Genomic DNA, 25,545 nt, shown 5'->3' on the forward strand with positions numbered 1-25,545 from the left:
CTCTGCAAAAGTAATTAAAGTGCTTATTGCAACCCACTCATTAACCGCTGTTTCCTCCCTAATTAGGTTAATTGTGATCTGCAGCACCCACTCTGCCCCGTTTTTCCCTCTCTTTCCCACCCTTGGCTGTCCTGCCACTCGCGTTTCTTTGGATAAAACCTTCGCAGGGAAATGTTTAAAAGAGTACAGATTTAAACGGGGCACATCTGGAATTGGGCAAGCAAGCAGGGTGGTGGATTCTGCCCTCAGAAGCGGAAACCAGCCTGGTTTAACCAGGAGGAAGAGAGAGAGAGAGAGCCTGTTCTGCCAATTACCTCCCAAAGACCCATTAGATCACACAGGGCTGGCCTCCTCCGGGTTCCGTCTACCAGCCAATGCCATCTGGCTACTACCCAGGGGAGGGCCTTCTCGGTGGCAGCTCCGGCCCTTTGGAACGAACTCCCCGCAGAGATTCGGACCCTCACCTCTCTCCAGGCCTTCCGAAAAGCCGTTAAAACCTGTCGGCAGGCCTGGAGTTGATGAGTTCCCTTCCCCTCTCGATCTGTGTGGCTGTTGGCTATTTTTAAATGCTTGCATTTGTACTTTTGTGTTTCCCTTTCCCCCTTGGGTTTGTTCGCCGCCCTGAGTCCCGCTGGGAATAGGGCGGCATATAAATAAAACGAAACCTGAAACCTGCGATTCTCAGGAAAGGCCCTCTGCATTTGATGCACGCACTCTGCACATGCTCAGAGGCATTCAGGGTTCCAGGAGGAAAAGAAAAAACATCCTAGTTCAGAGTTTTGACTGTTCGTTGTTTTTAATAACAGAATAACAAGAGTTGGAAGGGACCACAGGAGGTCTTCTAGTCCAACCCCCTTCTCAGGCAGGAAACACCATCTCGGACAAATGGTTGCCCATTCTCTTCTTAGAAACTCCCAGTGTTGGAAGTCTGTAGAGATTCTCGGTCATTTCAGGTCATGGTTATCTCAGAGTTGCTTTTTTCACGAAGCAGCTGGACTTTCTTCTTCTTTTTTCTTTTTCTTTTGAAGACATTTCGCTTCTCATCCTTCAGCTCCGACAGGATTCCCATTCCCCACTGCCCTGTCAGAGCTGAAGAAGCTTCTTGGATGAGAAGTGAAACGTCTTCAAAGAAAATACAGATAGCAGTTAGCAATAGCAGTTAGACTTATATACCGCTTCATAGGGCTTTCAGCCCTCTCTAAGCGGTTTACAGAGTCAGCATTATTGCCCCCACAGTCTGGGTTCTCATTTAATCCACCTTGGAAGGATGGAAGGCTGAGTCAACTCTGAGCCGGTGAGATTTGAACCGCCGAACTGCAGCTTAGCAGTCAGCTGAAGTGGCTGCAGTACTGCACTCTAACCACTGTGCCACCTCGGCTGATATAATCAGAAAAGTGTTGGTCTGTGCGGAAGTAGATAGGCTCACTCTTGAACTTAAAAATAAAGGGGAATCAGAATATTTTGAAGTCTGGAACAGATTTTATGACTGGTATAAGACAAGGGAACAAGACTGGAACAAACTGTATATATTGTGATTGGACAGAAGGATTGATAATGTATTAAGTGGGCTAATTGTAAATAGTTGTGCCTAGCTGTATATAATGTGAATGTATAGACACTCCGACTTCGCGGTACTGCATTGTTTTAAATGTAAAAATAATAAAAATATATGGAAAAAGAAAAGAAAAAAAAGAAAAAAAAACAAGTCCAGTTGCCTCCTGAAAAAAACCACATCTGGGGACTCCCACTGTCAGTGCATTCACAGTATTAACACCCTTGGCAGTTGAATTTTTGAAATTCACATTCTTGAACAGTTCGACGTTACGGAAAACAAGGATGCCATCTAAAATACAAATATTTCAGGGTGAGTTGAGAATTTCAGCCTCTTATGTACAAAAGCTTTTTATTTGGTTGGGAGTTTTTTTTTTAAACCCAGGAGCTGTGTTTTAATGGCATTTCTTGTAGGGAGGCTAATGAGATCATTGGACTGGCATGAAACAAATACCTGAGTTTTTAAAATATCTTTTGGTCTGCCTGTCTAAAAATATTATGCAATTGACAAAATCTTCAAGCCTAATTCCCCTCCATCCCCCCCAAAAAAAAATTAGAAAAGAGAAAACCTCAAACAATCTAAAAAATACAAACAAGGGAAGAACGAGGGGAAAAAATTGCGGGAGGAGAAATCTACATTATATTTTGTAACTTACTAATAGTTTCTGGTTTACTAATAATACATTACTATAATATGTACAAAATATTACCATAAAATAAAGCCAGATCTCTGCCAGAATAACGCATACTGCTGCATCCTTTGAAAATATCAGTAGAAAACATTGTCTTTTTTTCCAAAACATAGATTCCCAGATTTCTGGCAACCGTTCCTTGACATCTGGAATAGTATTACTTGTTCTAATTTTTCAGTGTGATTCTTTTGCAATCCCATATGCTTGATCCACTCACCATATTATAAAAAAAAGATGTTGAGACTCAGGAAAAGGTGCAGAGAAGAGCAACAAAGATAATTAAAGGGCTGGAGGCTAAAAGAGCCGAGGTGGCGCAGTGGTTAAATGCAGCACTGCAGGCTACTTCAGCTGACTGCAGTTCAGCAGTTCAACGGCTGTTCAAATCTCACCACCGGCTCAGGGTTGACTCCGCCTTCCATCCTTCCGAGGTGGGTAAAATGAGGACCCGGATTGTTGGGGGCGATATGCTGACTCTGTAAACCGCTTAGAGAGGGCTGAAAGCCCTATGAAGCGGTATATAAGTCTAACTGCTATTGCTATTGCTAAAGCAGATGAAGAACGGTTGCAGGAACTGGGTATGTCTAGTTTAATGAAAAGAAGGACTAGGGGAGACATGATAGCAATATTGAGGGGTTGCCACAAAGAAGAGGGAGTCAAGCTATTCTCCATAGCACCAGAAGGCAAATGAAGCAATGGGTGGAAATTAACCAAGAAGAGAAGCATCCTAAAACTAAGGAGAAATTTCCTAACAGTGGGAACTTTTCATCAGTGGAACAACTTGCCTCCAGAAGTTGTAGGTGCTCCAACACTGGAAGTTTTTAAGAAGATGTTGGACAACCATTTGTCTGAAATGGCATTCTCCTTCTTGAGAAGGGGGTTGGACTAGAAGATCTCCAAGGTCCCTTCCAACTCTGTTATTCTTTTAAATATCTGACTTTATAGATAGAGTGGCTGACGCTCCCAGCTTGCTGACCGATTGCCCGCTGGGAAATCCTTGAGAATAACCAACTCACTAATGTGTCTTCTGCAGGTTGTGGGAACAGTGCCCTGAGTTACGACCTTTTCCAGCTTGGATACACGGACATCACCAACATAGATTATTCCGCTGTGTGCATTTCAAGGATGCGAGACCGTTACGCGCATTGCTCCGGCTTGCATTGGGCGGTAATGGATGCCCGGTTCTTGACCTTCACGGACGGAAGCTTTGACGTGGTCTTGGAGAAAGGCTTTCTAGATTCCATCATGGTGGAAGAAAAGGACCTCTGGAATGTCTCCCAAGAAGCCAAGATACTTGTGGACCAAGTATTAACTGAGGTTAGTGCTATGGATCCTTGGTAGATGAAATGCTACCCACATGGTATTCAAGGTTTTTTTAATCTTTTAATACAAATTATACATATTATAGGAACGAAAAGTTGTCCGGGTCTTTTCTTTTACCTCCTCTCATTTACATAGTCCTTTTTATGTCATAGTTTCACTTTCTGCCAAATTATTCTCTTCCATTATTTTTCATCTTTATTTGAAGATGAAAGAGCATTCAGAGACTCCAGCACGTCCAGAATGCAGCCGCGTGAGCGATTGTGGGTGCACCTCGGTACACCCACATTACACCTATCATCCACGAGCTGCACTGGTTACCAATTGGTCTCCAGATACGCTTCAAGGTGCTAGTCGTCACTTATAAAGCCCTTCATGGTATTGGACCTGGGTACTTGAGAGACCGCCTGCTGCCAATTACCTCCCAAAGACCCATTAGATCACACAGATTAGGCCTCCTCCGGGTTCCGTCTACTAGCCAATGTCATCTGGCTACTACCCGGGGGAGGGCCTTCTCTGTGGCGGCTCTGGCCCTTTGGAATGAGCTCCCCGCAGAGATTCGGACCCTCACCTCTCTCCAGGCCTTCCGAAAAGCCGTTAAAACCTGGCTGTGTCGGCAGGCCTGGGGTCGATGAGTTCCCTTCCCCTCTTGAATCGTGTGGCTGTTGGTTGTTTTAAATTCCCTGTACTTTTTGTTGTAGTTCTTGTGTTTCCCTTCCCCTCCTTGGGTTTGTGCGCCACCCTGAGTCCCCCTGGGAATAGGGCAGCATATAAATAAAATGAACCTTGAACCTTGAACCTTTATGATTATTTTGTCTTAATGCAGGAGCCATATCTTCAATTGCCCCTTCAAAGTTACCTTTCTTATTTTCCCCATTGGTATATTTGGCTATAAACAGCATACATTCTCTAATTCAATTTAAGCCTAGAGAACATTTCTTTCCATTTTTTTCTACAATTAACAATGCATCATCATTTCTTTATTTCTTAATTAGTTACATCACAATCACAATCTTACTACTATTCTCTTTAGTCTACTGATTGTAATTCTTTTTCCCTTTCTTCATCTCTTTTAACCGCTTACTCTTGGGCTCCCAAAAGTCCCAGTTTTAATTCTTTTCCTTCTTCTCCCTCTTTCCCCTAACTTCTTCTTTTTCTTTCTCCTAAACCACCACATGGTGGTTTTCATGATCATCTTTTCTTGATCATTTCCAGCGGTATTTTTCAAACTTTGAAGAGGTGTGGACTTCGATTCCCAGAATTCCCCAGCCAGCCTTTCCATTGGAATTTTCCATTGATAAGCAATAAAGTTTTAGGTGAATTTTGCCACCGTTTTATGATCTTTTCTTACTGCTTGTTGTTAAGTGAATCACTGCAGTTGTTAAGTTAGTAACACGGTTGTTAAGTGAATCTGGCTTCCCCATTGACTTGGCTTGCCAAAAAGTCACCAAAGGGGATCACGTGTCACACACACACACACACACACACACACACACACACACACACACACACACACACACGAGATCCTGCAAACCGTCATAAATACGAACCGATTGCCAAGCATCCAAATTTTGATCACATGACCATGGGAATGCTGCAGCGGTCATAAGTATGAAAAATGGTCTCTTCACGGGACACAGAAGGAGCCCCCAACTGGGCATTCCCTGGACAACGATGATGTCACCAACAGATCATTTCATCACAGAAGCACTGATATGCAAGTAGTATAAGTCGTTTTTTCCAATGTAACTTCAGATGGTCACTAAACAAATGATTGTATGTCGAGGGCTACCTGAATTTGGGATTAGGAAGTATTTAGAATAACAAGAGTTGGAAGGGACCTTGTAGGTCATCCAGTCCAACCCCCCCCCCCCCCCATCCAAGCAATCTCTTCTTGAAAGCCTCCAGTGATGAAGCTCCCACAACCTCCGAAGGCAACTTCTCTTCCATGGGTGGATTGTTCTCACTGTCAGAAAATCCTTCCTTATTTCCAGGCTGAATCTCTCCTTGGTCAGTTTCCATCCATTATTCCTTGTCTGGCCTTTGGGTGCCTTGGAAAATAGCTTGACCCCCCGTCCTCTCTGTGGCAGCCCCTCAAATATTGGAAGACTGCTATCGTGTCTCCCCTGGTCCTCCTCTTCACTAGACTAGCCGTGTCCAGTTCCTGCAACCGTTCTTCCTATGTTTTAGCCTCCAGTCCCCTGATCATCCTGGTTGCTCTTCTCTGCACTTTTTCTAGAGTCTCAACATCTTCTTTATAGTGTGGTGGCCAAAACTGGATGCAGTATTCTAAGTGTGATCTTACTAAGGTTTTATAGAGCGGTATTACTACCTCACGTGGATAAGATAGGATAGGATAGGATTAGAATTAGAATTAGAATGGAATAGAATAGAATAGAATAAAATAACAGAGTTGGAAGGGACCTTGGAGGTCTTCTAGTCCAACCCACTGTTTAGGCAGTAGACCCTATGCCATTTCAAACAAATGGTTATCCAACATCTTCTTTAAAACTCCCAGTGTTGGAGTGTTCACAACTTCTAGAGGCAAGTAGTTCCATTGATTAACTGTTCTAACTGTCAGGAAATTTCTCCTCCATTCTAGGTTGCTTCTCTCCTTGATTAGTTTCCACCCATTGCTTCTTGTCCTGCCCTCAGGTGCTTTGGAGCATAGGATGACCCCTTCCTCTTCATGGCAGCCCCTGTTCATGCAACTTAGGATTGCATTGGCTTTTTTGTTTGAGCCCAACAGGGAACATGGAAGCCCCCCCCCCCCCTGCCCAGAGCCCAGCTTCTTCCTCTTGGCACAACATTGGGAGGCGACAACGAGATCCGAGCTGCCCTGTTGCTGGCGATCGCCTGGGCCGTTCCTGGCTTGGCATCATTTTGAAAAGTTTGGCCGACCGATTCCGGTGCCCTTCCAGAAGTTGAGCTCGGAAGCTCTTTATACCAGGGCACCTGTTGAGCAAGTTTCCCCGACAGAAAAATGGGGACCGGATCCATCATCCCCAGCCAATAAAAATATCATAAAATAAATAAAATACACTTTACCGGGCAAAGAAGCCCAGCGGGTTTGATGCACCTGCGGGACCGTCCTCGTTTCGAAGAGATTCCCTCCGTGCCAAAAAAGCATGCCCGCTTCCTCTCGTCACCCCCCCCTTTCTCTCCCCCCCCCCCCGCCTTGCACCGCCATCAAAACAAAGCACAGCTGCCTGCTGTTGCCACGGCAACGCTTCTCTGTCACAAATAGCAGCTTGCAGATGGCGGGCCCTTCACTCCAATCAGGCCTCTTTCGGTTTCCTGGCGAAGGGTGCAGCCCCGGGGAAGCGCCTGGCAGCCCCCCCCCCGACAAGGGATTCAGAGCAGGAAGGACCCAGCTATGGATCTGCCCCCCCCCAAAAAAGTGCCCTCCCAAGCCTTTTTTTTTTGAAGGGGGTGCAATTTGTCCTCCCCCCCGCGCCATTTTCTCCCAGTTGTCCAACTTCGGTTATACTTATCCCTGTTATCGTGCACACGTTTGACAAGCCAAATAAATAAATAAAAATGTTCCCCGCTTTTTTCTCCCCCCCCCCTTTTTCCCAATTTGCATCTCATTACCTGGAGGTTTCCTCCCTGCCCTCCCCAGGGAGAGAGGAGGGGGGGAATTAAAAAAAAATCCACTAGGCCGGCTCTCCCTGTTTCTATGGCAACCCCCATCCCTGACTGGCGGTATTGACTAGGTGAGGGGGGGAGGGAGGGACAAGTCAGGTTTTCTTGGGGATGTTAATTGAGCTGCGGCAACCATATTGAATTTGCGGCGGGGGGGGAGAGGGAGAGGCAGCGGAGTGTGCATGCCTGTGTATGTGCAGGCACACGCATGCACACGTTTACCGTCCACATGCTCCAAGAAGGGAGAAAGATGCATGTTTATTTTCTTTTGGTCATCATTCCGCCCTCCCCAGTTCCTTCTCCCCCCCCCACCCCCCCTTGCTGCAAAACTCTCCAAAGTTTTGTTTGGAAAAAACATCACATCTGGGTTCGGTTCCAAGTGGGGGGAAAGACACTGGAAACATGGAGGCTGCTTGGAAAGATGGTTTTTAATGGTGGACAGGACCACATGCTTTGAAGATGTTGGGTGGAGGAGGGGGGGAAAGAGCGAGAGATGCTGAGAGTGGCTTGGTTTTATGCTCTCTCTGGGCCCCACCCCAGAGCTTCCCATTCCTGTGCAAGAAATGCACTCTGATTGGTGGTCAGACTCCCAGGGGGCGGGAGGGGGGGGTTGTTAGCTAACTTTATAGGCTGGCTGTCTTTTGAGTCCCAAGCTTGGTTGAGCCTTGTTGGGTGATGATGTAATGAAAGGGCTTTGGGGATTCCTATTATGGCTCTGCCTAAAGGAGGTAGATCTTTGTTATGTAGAATAGACTGACCCAGGCCTTAATGGCCCATTGACAACGTTGTGGGGGGTGGGTGGGTAAGTTTCTGCCTCCCTTTTAGGGAAAATATGCTCTTTTAATATTTCCTAGAATATCTCATTTTCCTAGCAAAGGAGTGGATGCTAACTTCCTACTCAAATAAAAACAAAAATCCAGAAAACCCAGTTGCCTTGCAAAAGCACTTGTGAGACAACCATGATCTGGATGAGTGAGAATCTCCTTAAACATCTGGGCGAGCTTGGGAAAGAGACCATTTTGCTACTACCTCCACCCCATATTCTGGCTCCCCTCAAATTCCCCTCCTCCCCAGGCAGTCCCTTGGTGGAGTTCAGAGAAGAGCAAGAAAGATGATTCTTGGCTAAAATACATGAAAAATGATTGCAGGAATTGGGTATGTGTAGTTTAATGAAAGGGACGTGGTGGCTCAATGGCCAAGATGCTGAGCTTGTCGATCAGAAAGGTTGGCAGTTCGAATTCCTAGCGCTGCGTAACGGAGTGAGCTCCCGTTACTTGTCCCAGCTTCTGCTAATTTAGCAGTTCGAAAGCACGTAAAAAAATGCAAGTAGAAAAATAGGAACCACCTTTGGTGGGAAGCGAACAGCGTTCCGTGCGCCTTCGGCGTTGAGTCATGCCAGCCACTTGACCACAGAGAACGTCTTCGGATAGGGCTGGCTCTTTGGCTTTGAAACAGAGATGAGCACCGCCCCCTAGTGTCGGGAACGACTAGCACCATATATGCGAGGAGAATCTTTAACTTAATGAAAAGGAGACCTAGGGGTGATATGATAGTAGTTTTCCAATAAAGAGGGGGTAAATCTATTTTCCAAAGCACCTGAGGGCAAGAAGCAACGGATGGAAATTAATCAAGGAGAGAACCAACCTAGAACTAAGGAGAGGTTTCTTGACAGTGAGAACAATTAATCATTGGAACTTGTCTCCAGAGGTTGTAAATGCTCCAACAGTGGAAGTTTTTAAGAAGAGAATGGATAACCATTTGTCTGAAACAGCATAGGGTCTCCTGCTTGAGCAGGGGGTTGGACTAGAAGACCTCCAAGGTCCCTTCCAACTATGTTAATTTTGCTCTGTTATTCTGTGTATCATCCCACCAAGCCCAAAGAAAGTCTGGAATCATATAGGATCTCTTCCCTTGGGCAGGGGGTTGGACTAGAAGACCTCCAAGGTCCCTTCCAACTCTGCTATTCTATTTAGGGTACAAACTCTACGGCAATGATTTCCAGGTAGCCAACAATCAAACAAAAATCCGCAGCAAATATTTGAAAAGTAGGATAACCACAGAAGATCTCCAGTAATGGGAAGGATTAGGACAATTTAACCACCCCTAATTTTTAGCTCCCCCTCCCCATGTAGGATCTCTTCCCTTGGGCATGGGGTTGGACTAGAAGACCTCCAAGGTCTCTTCCAACCCTTTTTATGCTGCTTGTTTCTTCTTTTCCTCATTAATGGGGCTGTCACATTTTCCCCAGAGGCAGCTACCAGTGGCTTCCCTCGTGGTTTCTAGGAAGGTCATTAAAACCTGGTGATTCCATCGTGCCTCCGAGGCTGTGAATGTGGTGATCTTCATTGGGCTTTTATTATTGTAATGATTGTTCCCCCCGTCCTCTGTGCTGCTTGGGTAATGCCATCGATTTCTTTCCTTTTCACGGTATAGTTTTTAAGCACAGTTCACTGCAAGGTTGGAATGGATGCTGTTCAGAGTCCACGAGCGGAGCAGCCTAGCACCTCACTCCGATGCAATAGATAAAATTCAAATGGCCTTGGGGAGAAGAGATTTCCTAGGTAAGGCTTAGCCTCTGTGCTTTGCCACAGTTTTCTTAAACCTGTTCTTAAACTAGACTTATAGCAATAGCAATAGCAGTTAGACTTATATACCGCTTCATAGGGCTTTCAGCCCTCTCTAAGCGATTTACAGAGTCAGCATATTGCCCCCAACAACAATCCGGGTCCTCATTTTACCCACCTCGGAAGGATGGAAGGCTGAGTCAACCCTGAGCCGGTGAGATTTGAACAGCCGAACTGCAGAACTGCAGTCAGCTGAAGTAGCCTGCAGTGCTGCATTTAACCACTGCGCCACCTCGGCTCTATAACTGACTTCCCCAAAAAGCAGGCGCCAGAGTCCCGACAAAACCCCTTTTATTAAACAAACGTGAATTCCTCTCCTTCACATTCAGCAAGGCCCGGCAAACAGACTTTCGAAGGAGTAATTATGACTACAGACCTTATCTATCTTGGAAAGCGGCCATGTAAGTATTTCCCAAATGAGGAAAGACTGGGCATAGAGTCTCTGAGATTCACGGATAGATTTTCATTCTCCTATCTAATCGAATGACGGAATGAACGAATTGTGTCCTGCAAAAGCCCACTCCCCTTTTGCTCCTCTTTCATTTCCTATGGGAGGGGCCAATCACCTTCCACCTGTGGCTTTACTCCCAAGTCGACACTGATTTCTGAGTTGCTCTTTTCTTCTGGTAGCTCTGCGCATGCGCACACCGGGAACAGGCTCCAGCTGTTCCTCTGCCTCACTGCTGTCTAGTTCCATAGGCTCCTGATCACTGTCAGACGGCCTCGGCCCTGTCCCTGCTTCCGACGCACAGCCCTCGTCCGAGCCTTCCCAAGCCTCCAGGACTGGCCGATGCTCCTCTCCAACCTCCTCACTGTCCAACTCTGCTTCCGGCTCCGCTGGCGGGCCACAACAAACCTCCTGTTTTCAATAAGCCTTTGACCATGCTGGCTAAGATGCACACACAATCTGCAGATAATCCTTGATTTAGGACTGTAACGGTAGTCCTCAACTTACAACAGTTCGTTTATTGAAAACACTGAAAAAGATGGACTACCACCATTTTCCACACCTGTGGCCATTGAAGAATCCCGATTGACATTCGGATGCTTTTCAACGATCTCCTATTTATGACAGTTTCAGTGTCCCGGGGTCACGTGATCCACTTTTGTGACCTTCTGACAAGCAGAGTCAATGGAGAAGCCAGATTCACAACCATGTTACTAATTTAACAATTGCAGTGATTCACTTAATAAATGTACCAAGAAAAGTCATAAAATGGAGCAAAACTCCCTTAACATGTTTCTTACTTCTTCTTCTTGTGCCATATCTGTCATCGGACGTCGGCGATCATGTTGGCAATCCTATTTTTGCCAACAGCCACACGAAAAAGTGCTGTTGAATTTTGTCCAAACCAGTCCTTTAGATTTTGAAGCCATGATGTTCTTCTTCTGCCTGGACCTCATTTGCCTTCAATCTTTCCTTGGAGGATGAAGTGAAGGATACTGTATTTTTCTGGGTGTCGCATTACATGTCCAAAATATTTCTTACTTAGCAACATAAATTCTGGCCTCAATTGTGGTCGTATGTCAAAGGTTAACAGACTCCTGGTGATTGGCCCAAAGTCACCCAACTGAGTTTTATGCCTTAGGTGAGACTAGAACTCACAGCTTCCTGGTGATTGGCCCAAAATCACCCAGCCAGTTTTCATGCCTAAGGTGGGACTAGAACTCATAGCCTCCTGGTGATTGACCCAGAGTCACCCAGCCAGTTTTCATGCCTAAGGTGGGACTAGAACTTCCAATCTCCTGGTGATTGGCCCAAAGTCACCCAGTCAGCTTTCATGCCTAAGGCAGGACTAGAACTCACAGCCTCCTGGTGATTGGCCCAAAGTCACCCAGCCAGTTTTCATGCCTAAGGTGGGACTAGAACTCCCAGTCTCCTGGGGATTGGCTCAAAGTCATCCAACTGACTTTTATGCCTAAGGCAGGACTAGAACTCGCCATTCCCTCGTTTTTAGCTCAGCACCTTAATCCCTACACCAAACCGACTCTCCAATATTGTTTGTCATCTAATTAAAAATAAAATTAAAAAGATCATATTGCTTATGTATGAGTCCAGTTCAGGTCTGCTGCCGCTGAGTCCCTTGTGTAAAACCACAGAGCCACCGTCTTTCGGGGGAGGAGGGGAAGTGATAATGACATTTAGACTAGGAAAAGGGGTAACTGGGTCAAACCAAGAACTGCTGCGCTAATCCATCATATTAAATGTGGGACAAAATGTATTTTCTACACCGGATGCTATGGAACTCTAGGAAAACGGTCCCCAAGTACATCTAGTGTTTATTAACACTTACCTGACTAAAAACTCCTTTTCTTTCAAAATATAACAATTGCATTTTGCTATCTGGATTACCGTATTTTTCGGAGTATAAGACCCACCGGAGTATAAGATGCACCAAGATTTTGAATAGGCAAATTAAAAAAAAGTTTTTGCACTCTGCAGACCTACCCAAAAGGGTCCATTTTCATGAAATGGGTATGAATAACCTTTAGGAGACTTGTAGGGTGCTCCTGGGGCTGGGAGGGGCAAAAACGAGTGAAAAAACGGTCTGTTTTCACAAAACAATGACCCGTTTTTTGTCAAAAAAAGGGATTCATAGCCTTTAGGAGGCTTATAGAGCCCATTTTTTTTGCTCATTTCTGCCCTCTCCAGTCCCCAGGAGCACTCTGGTAGCCTCCTAAAGGCTACCCACAGCCATTTTGGTGAAGGGGCAGGATTTAGGGAGGCAAAAAATGCAATATTCAGTGTATAAGACCCACCCAGATTTTCACCCTCTTTTTTGAGGGAAAAGGGTGCGTTTTATACTCCGAAAAATACGGTATTTAGGGGTTTTTCCCCTCAGAGGTGGGTTGCTTCCGGTTCACACTCTTTCAGGTGAACCGGTGGAAATTGGGACTGGGTTGCAAAACCGGTTGGGATGGCAGGCTGGCCACGCCCCTGAACCGGTTCCCCGGTCGCCGTTGCCAGCTTGTTTTTTACTAATTTTTTCATGTCCTGCGTATGTGTAGCTCTGTACCACAGCATTAAACTTCCTGATAAGCCCTTAAGTATTTAACATCAGGCCTGTATCCCTAACCTGGACACCTGAAGTGATACCGCAGTTAACTGTTTTTGACTTTTTTTTAACCAGGGTTATAAAAACAAACCCGAAAGAAGGGAAACGATCGACTGCTTTCTTCTAATAGAGCAACAGAAGGCAGCGCTAAGCCCAGGATCTTCCATTAGTACATCTGCAGCAGTCTAAAACCTTGTACAGCGTAATATGGGATGACAAGCTCTGAGTCTCAAAAATTGCCGTCAAAATATCTCGAACATATGGGAGTAAAGAAGAAAAACGTAGGTGGGTGTTAAAAGAGTGTCAGAAAAGAAAAGGAAAACCAAGGGTGAAGTAAAGGACAAGGATTTGGACAATCTTAAAAAGGAGATGAGTTTTCAGGGGAAAAGCACAGGGAATCTTCAGTTTACAACCCATTGTTCAGTCACCATTCAAAGTTTTAAAAAGTGACTTTCCGGCCGTTCTTCGCACAACCATTGCACGATTCATGGGATGAAAATTCAGCCACTTGGCAATCGGTTCGTATTTGTGACGCCTGCAGTGTCCCTGGGAGGGTCACGTGATCGCCTTTGGTGATCTGACAAGCAAAGACAATGGGAAAACCAGATTCCTTTAACAACGAATGTGACCAACTTTACAACTGCAGCAATTCACTTAACGATGGTGACAAGAAAGGTTGTAAACTGGAGCCAAAACTCCCCAATTGTCTCTCTCGGCCACTGTTGTGGCCCGCCAGTGGCCAACAGAGCTGGTGGCAGACTCAGACAGTGAGGAGGTTGGGGAGGAACCTGGGCCAGTCCTGGAGTCTGGGGAAGGGTCTGAGGAGGGCTCTGTGTCGGGAGGCAGAGAGGGGGCCAGGGCCATATGCCAGTTTTCAGCTGCCTTCGGAGTCAGACATCAGTGAGGCAGAAGAACAGCTGGAGCCTGTTCCCAGTGTGCGCATGCGCAGAGCTGCCAGGAGAAGAGTTCAGCTAAAGAACAAGGGTCAACTCGAAAGTAAAGCCACAGGTGGACGGTGAATGGCCCCTCCCATAGGGAATAAAGAGGAGCAAAAGGGGAGTGGAGTTTGCAGGAGATAATTAATTCAATTCATTAGGGTGAAGATCTGTTCCTGACTTCTTGCCAAGGAATTGCTGCTACAGCGTGGCGTTTGGAAGATATCGGCCTGGCAGCTCTCCAAGCCTGATAAAAGCCTGTAGTTGTGGAATCTCTTGAAAGACTGTTGGCCAGGACTTTGCTGGAGAGGAATTCCCTTTAACCTAAATAAAAGGGGTTTTATCGGGACGAGGAGTCGGCTTCATGATCTTGGGAAGCCTAGATCAGAACAGCCATCCGTTGTTAAACGAACCCATTGTTTCCTGGTTTTGCCAAAAACCATAAGTAGAATGAGGCCATGTGACTATGGGATGCTGCATATGACTATAAATGCAGGACGGTTGCCGAGTAGTGGGGTACCTAGTAATTGGAACCTCAGAACTGGATCATAAGTACCCTCCCCCATTGTATCTTTGAACAGCGACCGGTCGTAAGTCAAGGACTGTCTGTCTGTGGCACAGAAACCGACTTGGGCCTACTGACACGTTTTACACCCACAGCTCCATTTTTAATCCTTCAGTGGGAGTATCCAAACAGGAGGATTGTGGCTTCGATTCGTCCCCTCCATTTAAGTCAACAGATGGTGTTCGGCACGGAAAACGGGATCTTCAGCTCATTTTTAGACATGTTGCTATTCTCATGGAAAAAGCCAGAAAACTGTGTTTTATTTTTATTTATTTATTTTTTTGCTTCCACTTTACAGTGAATAGTTTATTAGCGGGATGCATGAAAAAAAGAGAGCGTTTTTCTTTCAGTCTCTTCACATTTCTGGTCCTCAAATCAAACCTTTCAGCTTTTTAATAATATAGTGTCTTTTAGATGTGCTGAGCTAATTGCTCTTATCGACCCCCAAATTCTTGATGTTGGAAGCTTTCAGAAATGTGCTTTTACGCACCTGGATCTCGGTTCTCGCGTCTGATTTCCGTGATCCAGTGCAAAGTGTAAACCTGGCCGGAAAATCTTAGAAGACCAGAAGTGAGGAATTCGTTAACTGAGTTTTGCCCTTCCTTTCCAACTTCCTAAAACGTGGAAGCATTTTTTTTTAATTGTATTTAATTATTCATCCATCCATCACTTTTCTCTACTGCCCATCTCATCTGAGTGACTCTAGGCAGCTTAGAATAAAAACATAGAATAGAGTAAAACAGAATAAAAACATTTAAAAAGTGGTATAAAAACATAACCCCCCCCAAAAAGTTAAAACACTAATTTTTTTTTAGTTTTGTTTTAGAACAAAGCTAAAATTAGAATACAGGTAATCCTCGATTTACAACCACAATGGAGCCCAACATATCTGCTGCTAAGCAAGATGGTTATTAGCTGATTTTTGCCCCATTTTGTGACCTTGCTTGCCACATTTGTTAAATGAATCATTAATTCGTCCTCCACCATCAGTTTTGCAATGTGGGAATGCAAGAAAAATAGGCTGCGCTCACACAAATACATTCAAGTGAGATTGTGTGGTTGGTGATACAAGTGTGTCATTCAGATTCAACACTCCCACCGTCACATGTTTTAGGACAGGGGTGTCAAACTCAAGGCCCACGGGCCAGATCCAGCCCACGCGGTGCTTAGATCTGGCCCGCGGGACCTCTGCTAGTGAAAATGGAGCTCAGGAGGGCCATGCATGGCTGTCCCTTGCTACATTTTTGCTGGCAGAGTACTTGGCTCACCACAGGCGCCCTCAACATGAGTGACATTGAGCTGGCCATGCCCACTCTGGCCACCCCCGCCACGCCCTCTAAGGTCACACACAACCCTGATGCGGCCCTTAATGAAATCGAGTTTGACACCCCTGTTTTAGGGGAGCATTCTTTAGCTGCCGCATAACATGTGTTAAATTCTTCCTTTGCTTAGTTGTTTCTGGCCGATGTTTCATTACTCAACTAACCTCATCAGTGCCAGTGAGCGTGGTATTTGCTCCCTGTTTACATACAGTAACTTTCCACGCCAATGTTGATGGTAGTCTGATTCGCTTCTTGGTAGTTCCTTGATTAGGGAATTGTTTTTCTGCTTGATCCTTTGGCTGGTGTTAATCCCCGCTTATCTGGATGTGGGCTGCTGGAGAGGCTGTCCTTTTGTTTCCTTCTTAGCTTTTTTATTGTCTGTTTTGAATGGTTTTTAAATATGGTTTATTTTTGTGTGTCGGTCGATGGCTGATTTGTCTGAATACCAAGCTCCCAGGAATTTTGCTATTTGCTACAATCCAATTTATTTTTGGATGTAGCTTGTTCTAGGACGCTCACACTTTCCCAGATAAACTGTGATTGAGTCGGTCCCTGCATTGCGTTATTAAGGATCTTCATCATGTTTCCAGACGGCTAGTTGATGTTCATAGATGCTCTCTGCCAGTCTTCTGCCCCTCTGTCCTACACAGTGGCTGTTGCAGTCCTTACACTGTCTGTTGTAGGTGACACCTGTTGTTGTTTTTCTCCTCCTTGGGCTACCGAGCAGTAGTGGGATTCAGAAAGTTTTACTACTGGCTCTGTGGGCATGGCATGGCATGGCTTGGTGGGTGTGGCAGGGGAAGGATACTATAAAATCTCCATTCCCTCTCCACCAGAGGTGGGTTCCTACCAGTTCGCGTCTATTCGGTAGAATCGGTTCGTCAAATCTACCAAACCGGTTAGAAGAGGTTCCACCAGTGGCCCCGGAAAGCAGGCCACACTTACAGAAGAGGTTCCAACATTTTTTGAAACCCACCACTGGTCCTTGGATATGATTATTCCACACTATCATGCTCCTATTTATAAAACTCAGTGCCTCTGTGAAAGGTAAGGATGACTACTGCGTTTGTGGTGCAATCAGAACATTGCGGGTGTTGAAGTTGTTTTAACGCAAACCAAAGATGCCTTTTAAAAAACAAGTTGACATCCTATTCTTATGCATGCCAGTGCTGTGTGTGAGGTAATTTAAGGTGGTTCTGACAAGTGTCGTCGGCATCTTCATATCCGGTCACATGGGCGGCAAGCCACTCCCATCCGGTCACATGGGCGGCAAGCCACTCCCACAAAGGAGGCCACACCCACAGAGTAGGTTCGAACAATTTTTGAAACCCACCACTGCTCTCCACCCCATTAACCTGCTTTCCAGCTCCCTTCTCCTGCGTAGGGCAACAATAGAAGACCCAGCTAATCAGCTGGGACTTGGCAATTGCACAATTGTTGCGTTATATTTTTCAGTGACTGAACTGTCCTGCATCTCCCCACCCCACTCAAGTTTGGCTCATTCCTGTCCCTGGTTAGGGAAGGAGTTGTCCTTTGGCAGGTCATTTTCTTTCATTAAGGGTAATTTAATCCAAGATATGGAAAAATGGAGAGGGAACGTGAAATATACTTACAATGGGAAACTATTGAGATTTAAAGACAGAATCACAAATTGGGGACGTGTAAGGATGTATAATTATAATTATAATGATGAGTATAGCTGGGAATTCTAACCAGATGTACATCTCGGTCAAAAGTAGGCTGGTGTGTGTGTGTGTGTGTGTGTGTGTGTGTGTGTGTGTGTGTGTAAAAACACAATGACTATATATGTATACTTTTTTGTTCTATTTCTTAAAAAAAAGAAGATATACGTTAAAATTAAATATGTATATTGAAAAGGAATTATAAATATCATCAACGTAAAATGGAGCTTGCTCAGAAGCTGAAATACACCAAGTAAATGAGATGTGGAAGTGTGGAAGAGAGGAGGGAGGTAAAGGGAAGAAGGGAGGGATAGGAGAGAGGGTGGGGGGAAGAGGAGGAGAGAAAGGAGGAGTGGAAAGGGGGGAAGAGGAGAAGGAGAGAGGAAGGGGAAGAAGAGAAGAGAAAAGGATGACAGAGGGAAGAAAGGAGGTAGGGAGGGAGAGGAGAGAGGGAGAAGAAAGTGATAGATAAAGTATAAATATGGTGTATGGAGAGCAGAGGAGCCAATAATTGTATTTGGGAGTTGATGGTAAAGTGAATTGATGTAAACATTTAATAATACAGAGTTTAGAGTTTAGAGTTTTTATTTCATTTGTATGCCGCCCTTTTCCCTAAGGGGACTCAGGGCGGCTCACAACTCAAAAACGGAAGGGGGAGATACAAACAATTTAACCAGAACACAAAACTATACATAGTTAAAAAGCACAACAATCATACCATTCGAAATAGGGGCAGCGAATCTTTAGCCCCAGGCCTGTCGGAATAGCCAGGTTTTAAGGGCTATGCGGAAGGCCTGGAGGGTGGTGAGGGTACGAATCTCCACGGGGAATCTCCACGGAGATTTAATAATACAATATGATGTTGGCTATGTAATAGTATACATGTGATTATATGCTATGTAAATGGAAAAATGGAAAACTTCATATGCAAAGGAAGGGGATAACCCCTTGTCTCCCTTCCTCCCTTCCTTCCTCTTCCTGGCCCGGCTTAAGTTTACGATGCTTCTTTGGCTGACGGTCCCTCTGTACTTGGCGGGCCTAGCTTTGACTTGGCCCTACCTCCTTGCTGTCATTGCACTTGGCTTCGGTCCTTTTTTATCCTCACGTGCTCTTTGGGCAACCACGATGGAGAAATCCGGTAAATAAAACAGCACGATAGGATTGGGTCAAGTTCGCAAGGGCACAAGCTCTTCGCTGTTTCTTCGCTTCTTCTCCTTGAATCCAGTGGGGAATCCAGTGGCAAATTTTTAAAAAAGACCTCTCCAAAACGGCCTGTTTTTTGTGAAGAGTGCTCCTGGGAACTGGGGGGCAAAAACGAGCAAAAAACCTACCCATTTTTCGCTCATTTTTGCCCTCCCCAGCTTCCAGGAGCACTCTGAAAGCCTCCTAAAGACTAAGCACGGTCATTTTTGCAAAGAGGGCGGGGTTCCAGAAGGCCAAAAATTCTATATTCAGTGCATAAGATGCGCCCAGATTTCCCCGCTTTTTTTTTGAGAGAGAAAAAGGTGCGTCATACTCCAAAAAATACAGTACTCAAAATTTCCCCTTCCGGTTCGCCCGAACCTGCTAAATACCTCTTCTGGTTGTAAGTGTGAAAAATGGACAGTGTCGTCGTCACTGTGAGCAGTCACTAAACGAATGGTTGCGAGCCGAAGACTACTACTTCTATTGTTTTCCCCCTGCTATCCTGTTGTGTAACACCAACGTGTAAAGGCATCAATACAATCCCTTTTCTTCAATGACCAACACCTACAAATCCATGTCCTGAACTCCCTTCAAAGGCCAGATGGATGTTTTGCTCACGTTGGTTGGCAAGGAGACATCATTGAACCACTGTCCACTGGCCCGGATGAAAACATAGCCGTAAGCCTAAAAGGGCTGCCCGTCCCTGAGCTGGGAGAGACCACAATTTCATGGTACATCAAATGCTTTGCTTGCATGCAGACATACCGTACTCCCAATTCGGGGGAAACAAGGACAGGGAAGGGAGGAGGCAATGAGCACGCCTTCCCAGCCTGAGAATTTAGGAAGTCCTTACCTGTGGACCTACCTTACCTTATGCAATAGCTCAGTGGCTAAGACGCTGAGCTTGTCGATCAGAAAGGTTGGCATTTTGGGGGTTTGAATCCCTAGCACCGCGTAACAGAGTGAGCTCCCGTTACTTGTCCCAGCTTCTGCCAACATAGCAGTTCGAAAGCACTTAAAAAATGCAAGTAGAAAAATAGGAACCACCTTTGGTAGGAAGGTAGAAGCATTCCATGCGCCTTTGGCGTTTAGTCATGCCGGCCACGTGACCACGGAGACGTCTTCGGAAAGCGCTGGCTCTTTGGCTTTGAAACGGAGTCGGGAACGACTAGCACCATGATGGTGAAACTATGGGTGGCACGTGGAGCCATTTGTTAGGGCCCATGAGGCGTTGCCCTGTCAGCTCCAGCGCGCACTGATTTCGGCCTTTATTTTCGGCTGTTTTTCGCCCTCCGTAGGCTTCCCTAAAGCCTCTGGAGGGTGAAAAACAACCGAAGTTGGAAAGTCTGGTTTGTGCGTTGGGCCGTTTTTCTCCCTCCGGAGGCTTCAGGAGGACGTTTTCACCCTCCCCAGGCTCCTAGAAAGCCTCTGGAGCCTGGGGAGGGTGAAAAGTGGGTCCATTGCGTGCCAAAAGTGGGGGGAGGGTGGGGGTCACACGCATAGAATTATGCCCACGCACGACCCCCCTGCGCTCCCCCTCCTTTTGGCACATGATGGGGAAAGGTTAACCATCACTGGACTAGCACATATGTGCAAGGGGAACCTTTACCTTTTAACCTTGATTACGTTTGTGGTGACCTACAGTATAGCATGTTGGGTGAAGCCAGCCACGTGGGAACACTCATAATTTGGTGAGTTAAGTTGCGACTAACCCAGAAATCCCCCGAAGGGTGACGGTGTGTGAAGCAGTCATTAAAATCTCAAACCAGGAGAGGCCGTCTCTGACACAGGTAGCCCTCCTAGCATTTTCCCATTGAAAAAATCTTGCCTCTCTCCGTTTGACCGAATGAGAGATTTAAACATTCCTCCCGCCTCTTGTCTTCAGGGTGGCTCCTGTGCTTATGTAAAGCAATGCCCAGCTGTGCCCAGGATACAAGATCAGCGTGCCAGGATAAAAGAGAGATCCAAGAACAGGGGGCTTGCCCAGCACCCAGGCAGGAGGTGCTGCCCCATAACAAGCACAGGGTGCTTTTAATCCTGTTACCCCTTCGCATGCAGGGTGGATTTGATACCATCTTTTAAACTTCATATTACTGTGCTTCCACGGATTGTTTTTATCGTTTCATTCCTTGCTGTTGTTATTTTTTATATTTGTTCTTTTGTTTGTTATATTGTTGTTAAGCCGTCCAGAATAGCCTCACTGTGAGATAGGTGGCAAATAAATTTAATAAATTTCTATCTCTCTTTTTTCTCTTCTCTTCTCTCTCCTCTCAATTCTCTCTACTTCTCTTCCCTCTTTTCTCTCTTCTCCTCTTTTTTCTTTCTCCTCTTTCCATCCACTCTCTCTCCCCCTCAATTCTCCCTGTATTCCTTTCTCTCTCAATTCTCTCTCCTTTCAATTCTCTCTGCTCTTCCCTCTTTTCTCTCTCCTCTCTTTCTCTTTTCTTTCTCCTCTCTTTCCATTCTCTTCTCTCTCCCCTCTCTTCCTTTCTCTCTTTATTCTTTTCTCTCTCCCCCCTCTCAATTCTCCCTACTTCTTTTCTCTCTCCTCCTCTCCTTCTGTCTTTCTCTTTTCTTTCTCCTATCTTTCTCTCCACTATCTCCTCTCTCTCCTCTCCTCTTTTCCCTCTTTTCTCTCTCCTCTCTCTCCTCCTCTCCTTCTGTCTTTCTCTTTTCTTTCTCCTATCTTTCTCTCCACTATCTCTTCTCTCTCCCCTCTCCTCTTTTCCTTCTTTTTTCTCTCCTCTCCTCCTCTCTTTCTCTTTTCTTTCTCCTATCTTTCTCTCCACTATCTCCTCTCTCTCCCCTATCCTCTTTTCCCTCTTTTTTCTCTCCTCTCCTCCTCTCTTCCTCTCTTCCTCTCTTTCTCTTTTCTTTCTCCTATCTTTCTCTCCACTATCTCCTCTCTCTCCCCTATCCTTTTCCCCTTCTTCTCTCTCCTCTCAATTCTCTCTACTTTTCTTCCCTCTTTCCCCCCCTCCTCTCTTTCTCTCTTTTCTTTCTCCTCTCTTTCTCTCCACTGTCTTCTCTCTCCCCCTCCCCTCGCCTCCTTTCTCCCTCTATTCTCTTCTTTCTCTCTCTCTCCTCTCTCTCACTCTCCTGGAATTGTCGAATGCAGAGTGCCTCAGTTCTTATCCCTGACCCAGCCTTTCCTACAGGCTGTTGAGCATTCAATCCCCACCTGCCCCAGTGAGGGTCCTTCAGGAGTAAAATTGGGGGCGGGTGTATGTGTGTGTTCTACAGGCTGGCTGCGCTAGCAGAACCCCCCGCAGCGAGCAAAAGGAGAGGAAGGCACCAGCCAGCCAAATCTTGGCGTTGGAGACCCTGCAGCCTTGGCCTTAGCATGCCGATCACGCCCAGCCCGTGGCCGTAAGTGCCTTTGACTTTGGATAAAGCCAAGCAAGCAAATTGATGTTCTTTTCCATCCTATTAGGAGCCGTTTAGTTCCAGAGAGGAGAAAATGATGATTAAAAGGGTCAGTCCACTCAGCTGCAAAGAAAGCCAGATCTTGGACAACATGTCCGTGTGAGATCTTGGCTTGCCGTTGTTCACTCGGAAGGGGTTTTTTTTGGGGGGGGAGGGGGAATGGGAAGCTGTGCAAATTGAGCAAAAATGGGAAGTGGGAGGAGGGGGGGGGTCTGGTCCAGCACCCGTTCCCAGAAAATCAAGGGGAAGCTCGTTACAGATAGTCCTCAACTTACGACGACAGTTGAGACCAACATTTCTGCTGCTAAGCGAGGTAGCAAAGTGAGTGTTACTCCCATTTTACAACCTTCGCTGTCACGGTCGTTAAGTGAGTCTGGCTTTCCCCCTCGACTTCGTTTGTCAGAAAGGTGGCAAAAGGGGAATCACGTGACCCAGGGACGCTGCAACCGTCATAAGTAAGAGTCCACTGCCGAGCGTTCCGAATTTTGATCAAGCGACCCTGGAGATGCTTATGCGAAGATTATACATGTGGGAGGAAAAAACAGCCATGAGAAACCTGTAACCTGTTTTCATTGCCCTTGTGATTTCGGCCGGTCACTAAATAAATGGTCGTAAGTCAAGGACTACCCGCACGGGACGGGGGTTGAAGGGCTTGCATTGGAATTAGCATGACTTGGTCAGCTGGTGTGGGGACGTCCCTGGCCTAAGGCCACATTTTCTCTTCTGCAGAATTGGGACTTTTCATGGAGGGAAGACATAGAGGTGTGTGTGTGTGTGTGTGTGTGTGTAGGAAAGAAGAATCTTGCTGCATGACATTAAGTCACCCCTTAAACTTGGTAGACAGATGAGTTACTCCCTGGAAACAAATACTGTGGGGGTAAGACACCCCTAAAACTCCTCGGGTGGGTGTTCTGTTAAGATACAGCCTGTTGTGCCTTAAAACTTCTACTGTACAACACAGCGGAGTTGCCATGGTAACAGCTTCGCAGTACTCCGCAAGGGGGCTCCCTCTGGTAAGGGGGAAAATCCAACATTAGACATTACGTTTGGTACGGGATTATTTTTGGGGACAAATGTATGGATTAGGATAAATAAATACCTGGGCAACAACGCCAGGTTATCAGCTAGTCTTCTTAAAGAGAGGATGGGGATGATTGTGAGGGTTTATTGTTGCGTCTTAAGGAGCAAAGTTCTCAGAGAAGATTACAGTTAGTCCTTGATTTACGATAGTTCATTTACTGGCCATTCAAAGCAGTGGTAGGTTCCTACCAGTTAGGACCGGTTTGCCCAAACTGGTAGTGGTTTGGCGGCCTGGGTGGCTGGAACCAGCAGCGATCCAGGCCTGCCACGCCCCCAAACCGGTTCTCCTACAGTGACACCATACTGATTTTCATTGCACCAATGTAATTTCCCCCCCATTTTTTAATGTATTGTGCACGCACCGACCTATTTATGTGCAAATGCGCATGCACACATTTTTTTGCACGCACCAAACTGGCAGTAATGCTGGCAGCAAGCAACCCCTGGTTCAAAATTAACAACGGCCCTGAAAAATCACTTTTTCCAGGGCTGTTGTAACTTCCAATGGTCACTAAATGACCAATTGTAACTCGAGGACTACCTGTAGCCAATTCCACCCTGGGTCCCTGAGTACGTTGTAAATTGTTGTGGCCCAGCAGGTGCCGTTGGAGCTGCCACCAGACTCCGACAGTGAGGATGTGGAGGACCCTGGACAGGGTTCCGATTCCAAGCAGGGCGCAGAGAGGCTGGTTGGCCACCAGGAGGCACCTGATCCTTGGACCAGTGGGGAGGAGACAAGGGAGAGTGAGCTGGAGGCCAGTAGTGAGTTGTTCCTGGATGCACGCCATCGAAGAGCTACTAGGTGTCAGAAACAATTACGCAATTACAGTAAGTGATTATACTCAGCTCGTGGTCATTAGGCTCCTCTCCAGACTATAAAAAGCTACTTGTGCACACTGCCCTCTTTGCAGAAGTCAACGCAGGATTGAATGTCGGAGGACAGTACTGTGAGCTTGACAGCCTGGATTGCTGCCAAGCCTTATCTGTGTTTATTGCTGCCTGAGTTTGTCTGAGTTGCTGCCAAGGTCCTTATCTGTTTGTTTTGCTTGGCTTTCAGCCATGAGGTTTTGGTGTCTTGCTATTAAAGGACATTCCAATTAAGCTTGTCTCAGCATTCATTACTGGATGGAGGAGGGGATCAGAACAGTAAACTATCTCCCTATTTTCTCCCAGGTCGCCCGAGTGCTGCAACCCAGAGGGAAGTTTATTTCCATCACCTTCGCCCAGCCGCATTTCCGCAAGCGTCACTACGCCCAGCGTGCCTACAACTGGTCCATCCAACACCTCAGTTACGGAAGGGACTTCCACTACTTCCTCTACGTCATGAAGAAAGGAGGGGGGTTGACCCCCTCCGACTTGGCTCTGGGGCAGAGCCTCCATCGCCATCCCTCTTCCCTCACCCCAGTGGGCCCCCTCCAGGAGCCGGATTGTGAGAACTACCTCTTCAACATTCAACTCTGATCTCTAGGGAAGGAATGCCTCGAAGGAAGGAGCTGCTTGTGGGGCCAACGTCTCAAACGGCCGTGCCAAGATACCTCTGTACAGTGGTGGGATTCAAATAATTCAACAACCGGTTCTCTGCCCTAATGAACAGCTGGGTAGGCGTGGCTCGGTGGTCATATGGCTGGGTGGGCGTGGCCAACTCAAGGTCACTCATGTCAATGGGCGCTTCGCCTCAGCTGTTACAATGTCATAAGGGTTAACCGAAGAGGCAGTTTCTGTAAGCAGGGCAATAGAGATGAGGCTAGAAACAACACTAGAATGTTTCCTTCCTGCCTTCCTTACAGGATTAGCCCTGTAAAGTGGGGAAAAAACAAAATGAGATTTCTTCCAATAACCCTTTTTCCGAACTGCTTAGAAAGTTAACAACCGGTTCTCCCGAATAGGTGCGAACCGGCTGAATCCCACCACTGCTCCTGTAGGTCAGGAGTATCCAACCTTGGCGACTTTCACAACTGGTGGACTTCAACTCCCAGAATTCCTCAGCCAGTCATGTTGCCAAAGTGGGGGAGCTCTGCTCTAAGCTATTCCCTCTTTCCTTTACATCCTGTCTGGATTTACCAGATATAGTAACAACAGAGCAAAGAGTGGCGCGGTGCCCTAGTGGTGGAGCTCTCGCCTCGCAATCATGAGTCTGTCCGTTCGATCCTAGGTAGAGGCAGATATTTCTCTCTCTGGGCACGATGAGAATGTGTCTGCTGAATATATAACTCTGCATTGGCAACAGGAAGGGCATCTGGCCAGTCAGCTCCATCCAGTTATAGCAATAGCAATAGCAGTAGACTTATATACCGCTTCATAGGGCTTTCAGCCCTCTCTAAGCGGTTTACAGAGAGTCAGCATATTGCCCCCAACAATCTGGGTCCTCATTTTACCCACCTCGGAAGGATGGAAGGCTGAGTCAACCCTGAGCCGGTGGGATTTGAACCGTTGAACTGCTGATCTAGCAGTAGCTTGCAGTGCTG

General features: G+C 46.3%; 1 protein-coding gene across 1 annotated transcript in view; it reads left to right on the forward strand.

Moving 5' to 3' along the window:
* EEF1AKMT4 (EEF1A lysine methyltransferase 4) overlaps positions 1-24,795 on the forward strand; it is a 42,558-nt gene extending 17,763 nt beyond the window's left edge. The window contains exons 2-3 of the mRNA XM_087726125.1: positions 3,274-3,557; positions 24,254-24,795. Coding sequence (XP_087582251.1) covers positions 3,274-3,557; positions 24,254-24,541 — 572 coding nt within the window. The 3' untranslated portion in view covers positions 24,542-24,795. The remainder of the gene's footprint in view (positions 1-3,273; positions 3,558-24,253) is intronic.
* The last annotated feature ends 750 nt before the right edge of the window (positions 24,796-25,545 follow it).

This window comes from Thamnophis sirtalis, unplaced genomic scaffold (assembly GCF_051295495.1).
Source record: "Thamnophis sirtalis isolate CommonGarterSnake01/CBP01778 unplaced genomic scaffold, rThaSir2_p1.2 scaffold_11, whole genome shotgun sequence".
Taxonomy (NCBI): Eukaryota; Metazoa; Chordata; class Lepidosauria; order Squamata; family Natricidae; genus Thamnophis; species Thamnophis sirtalis.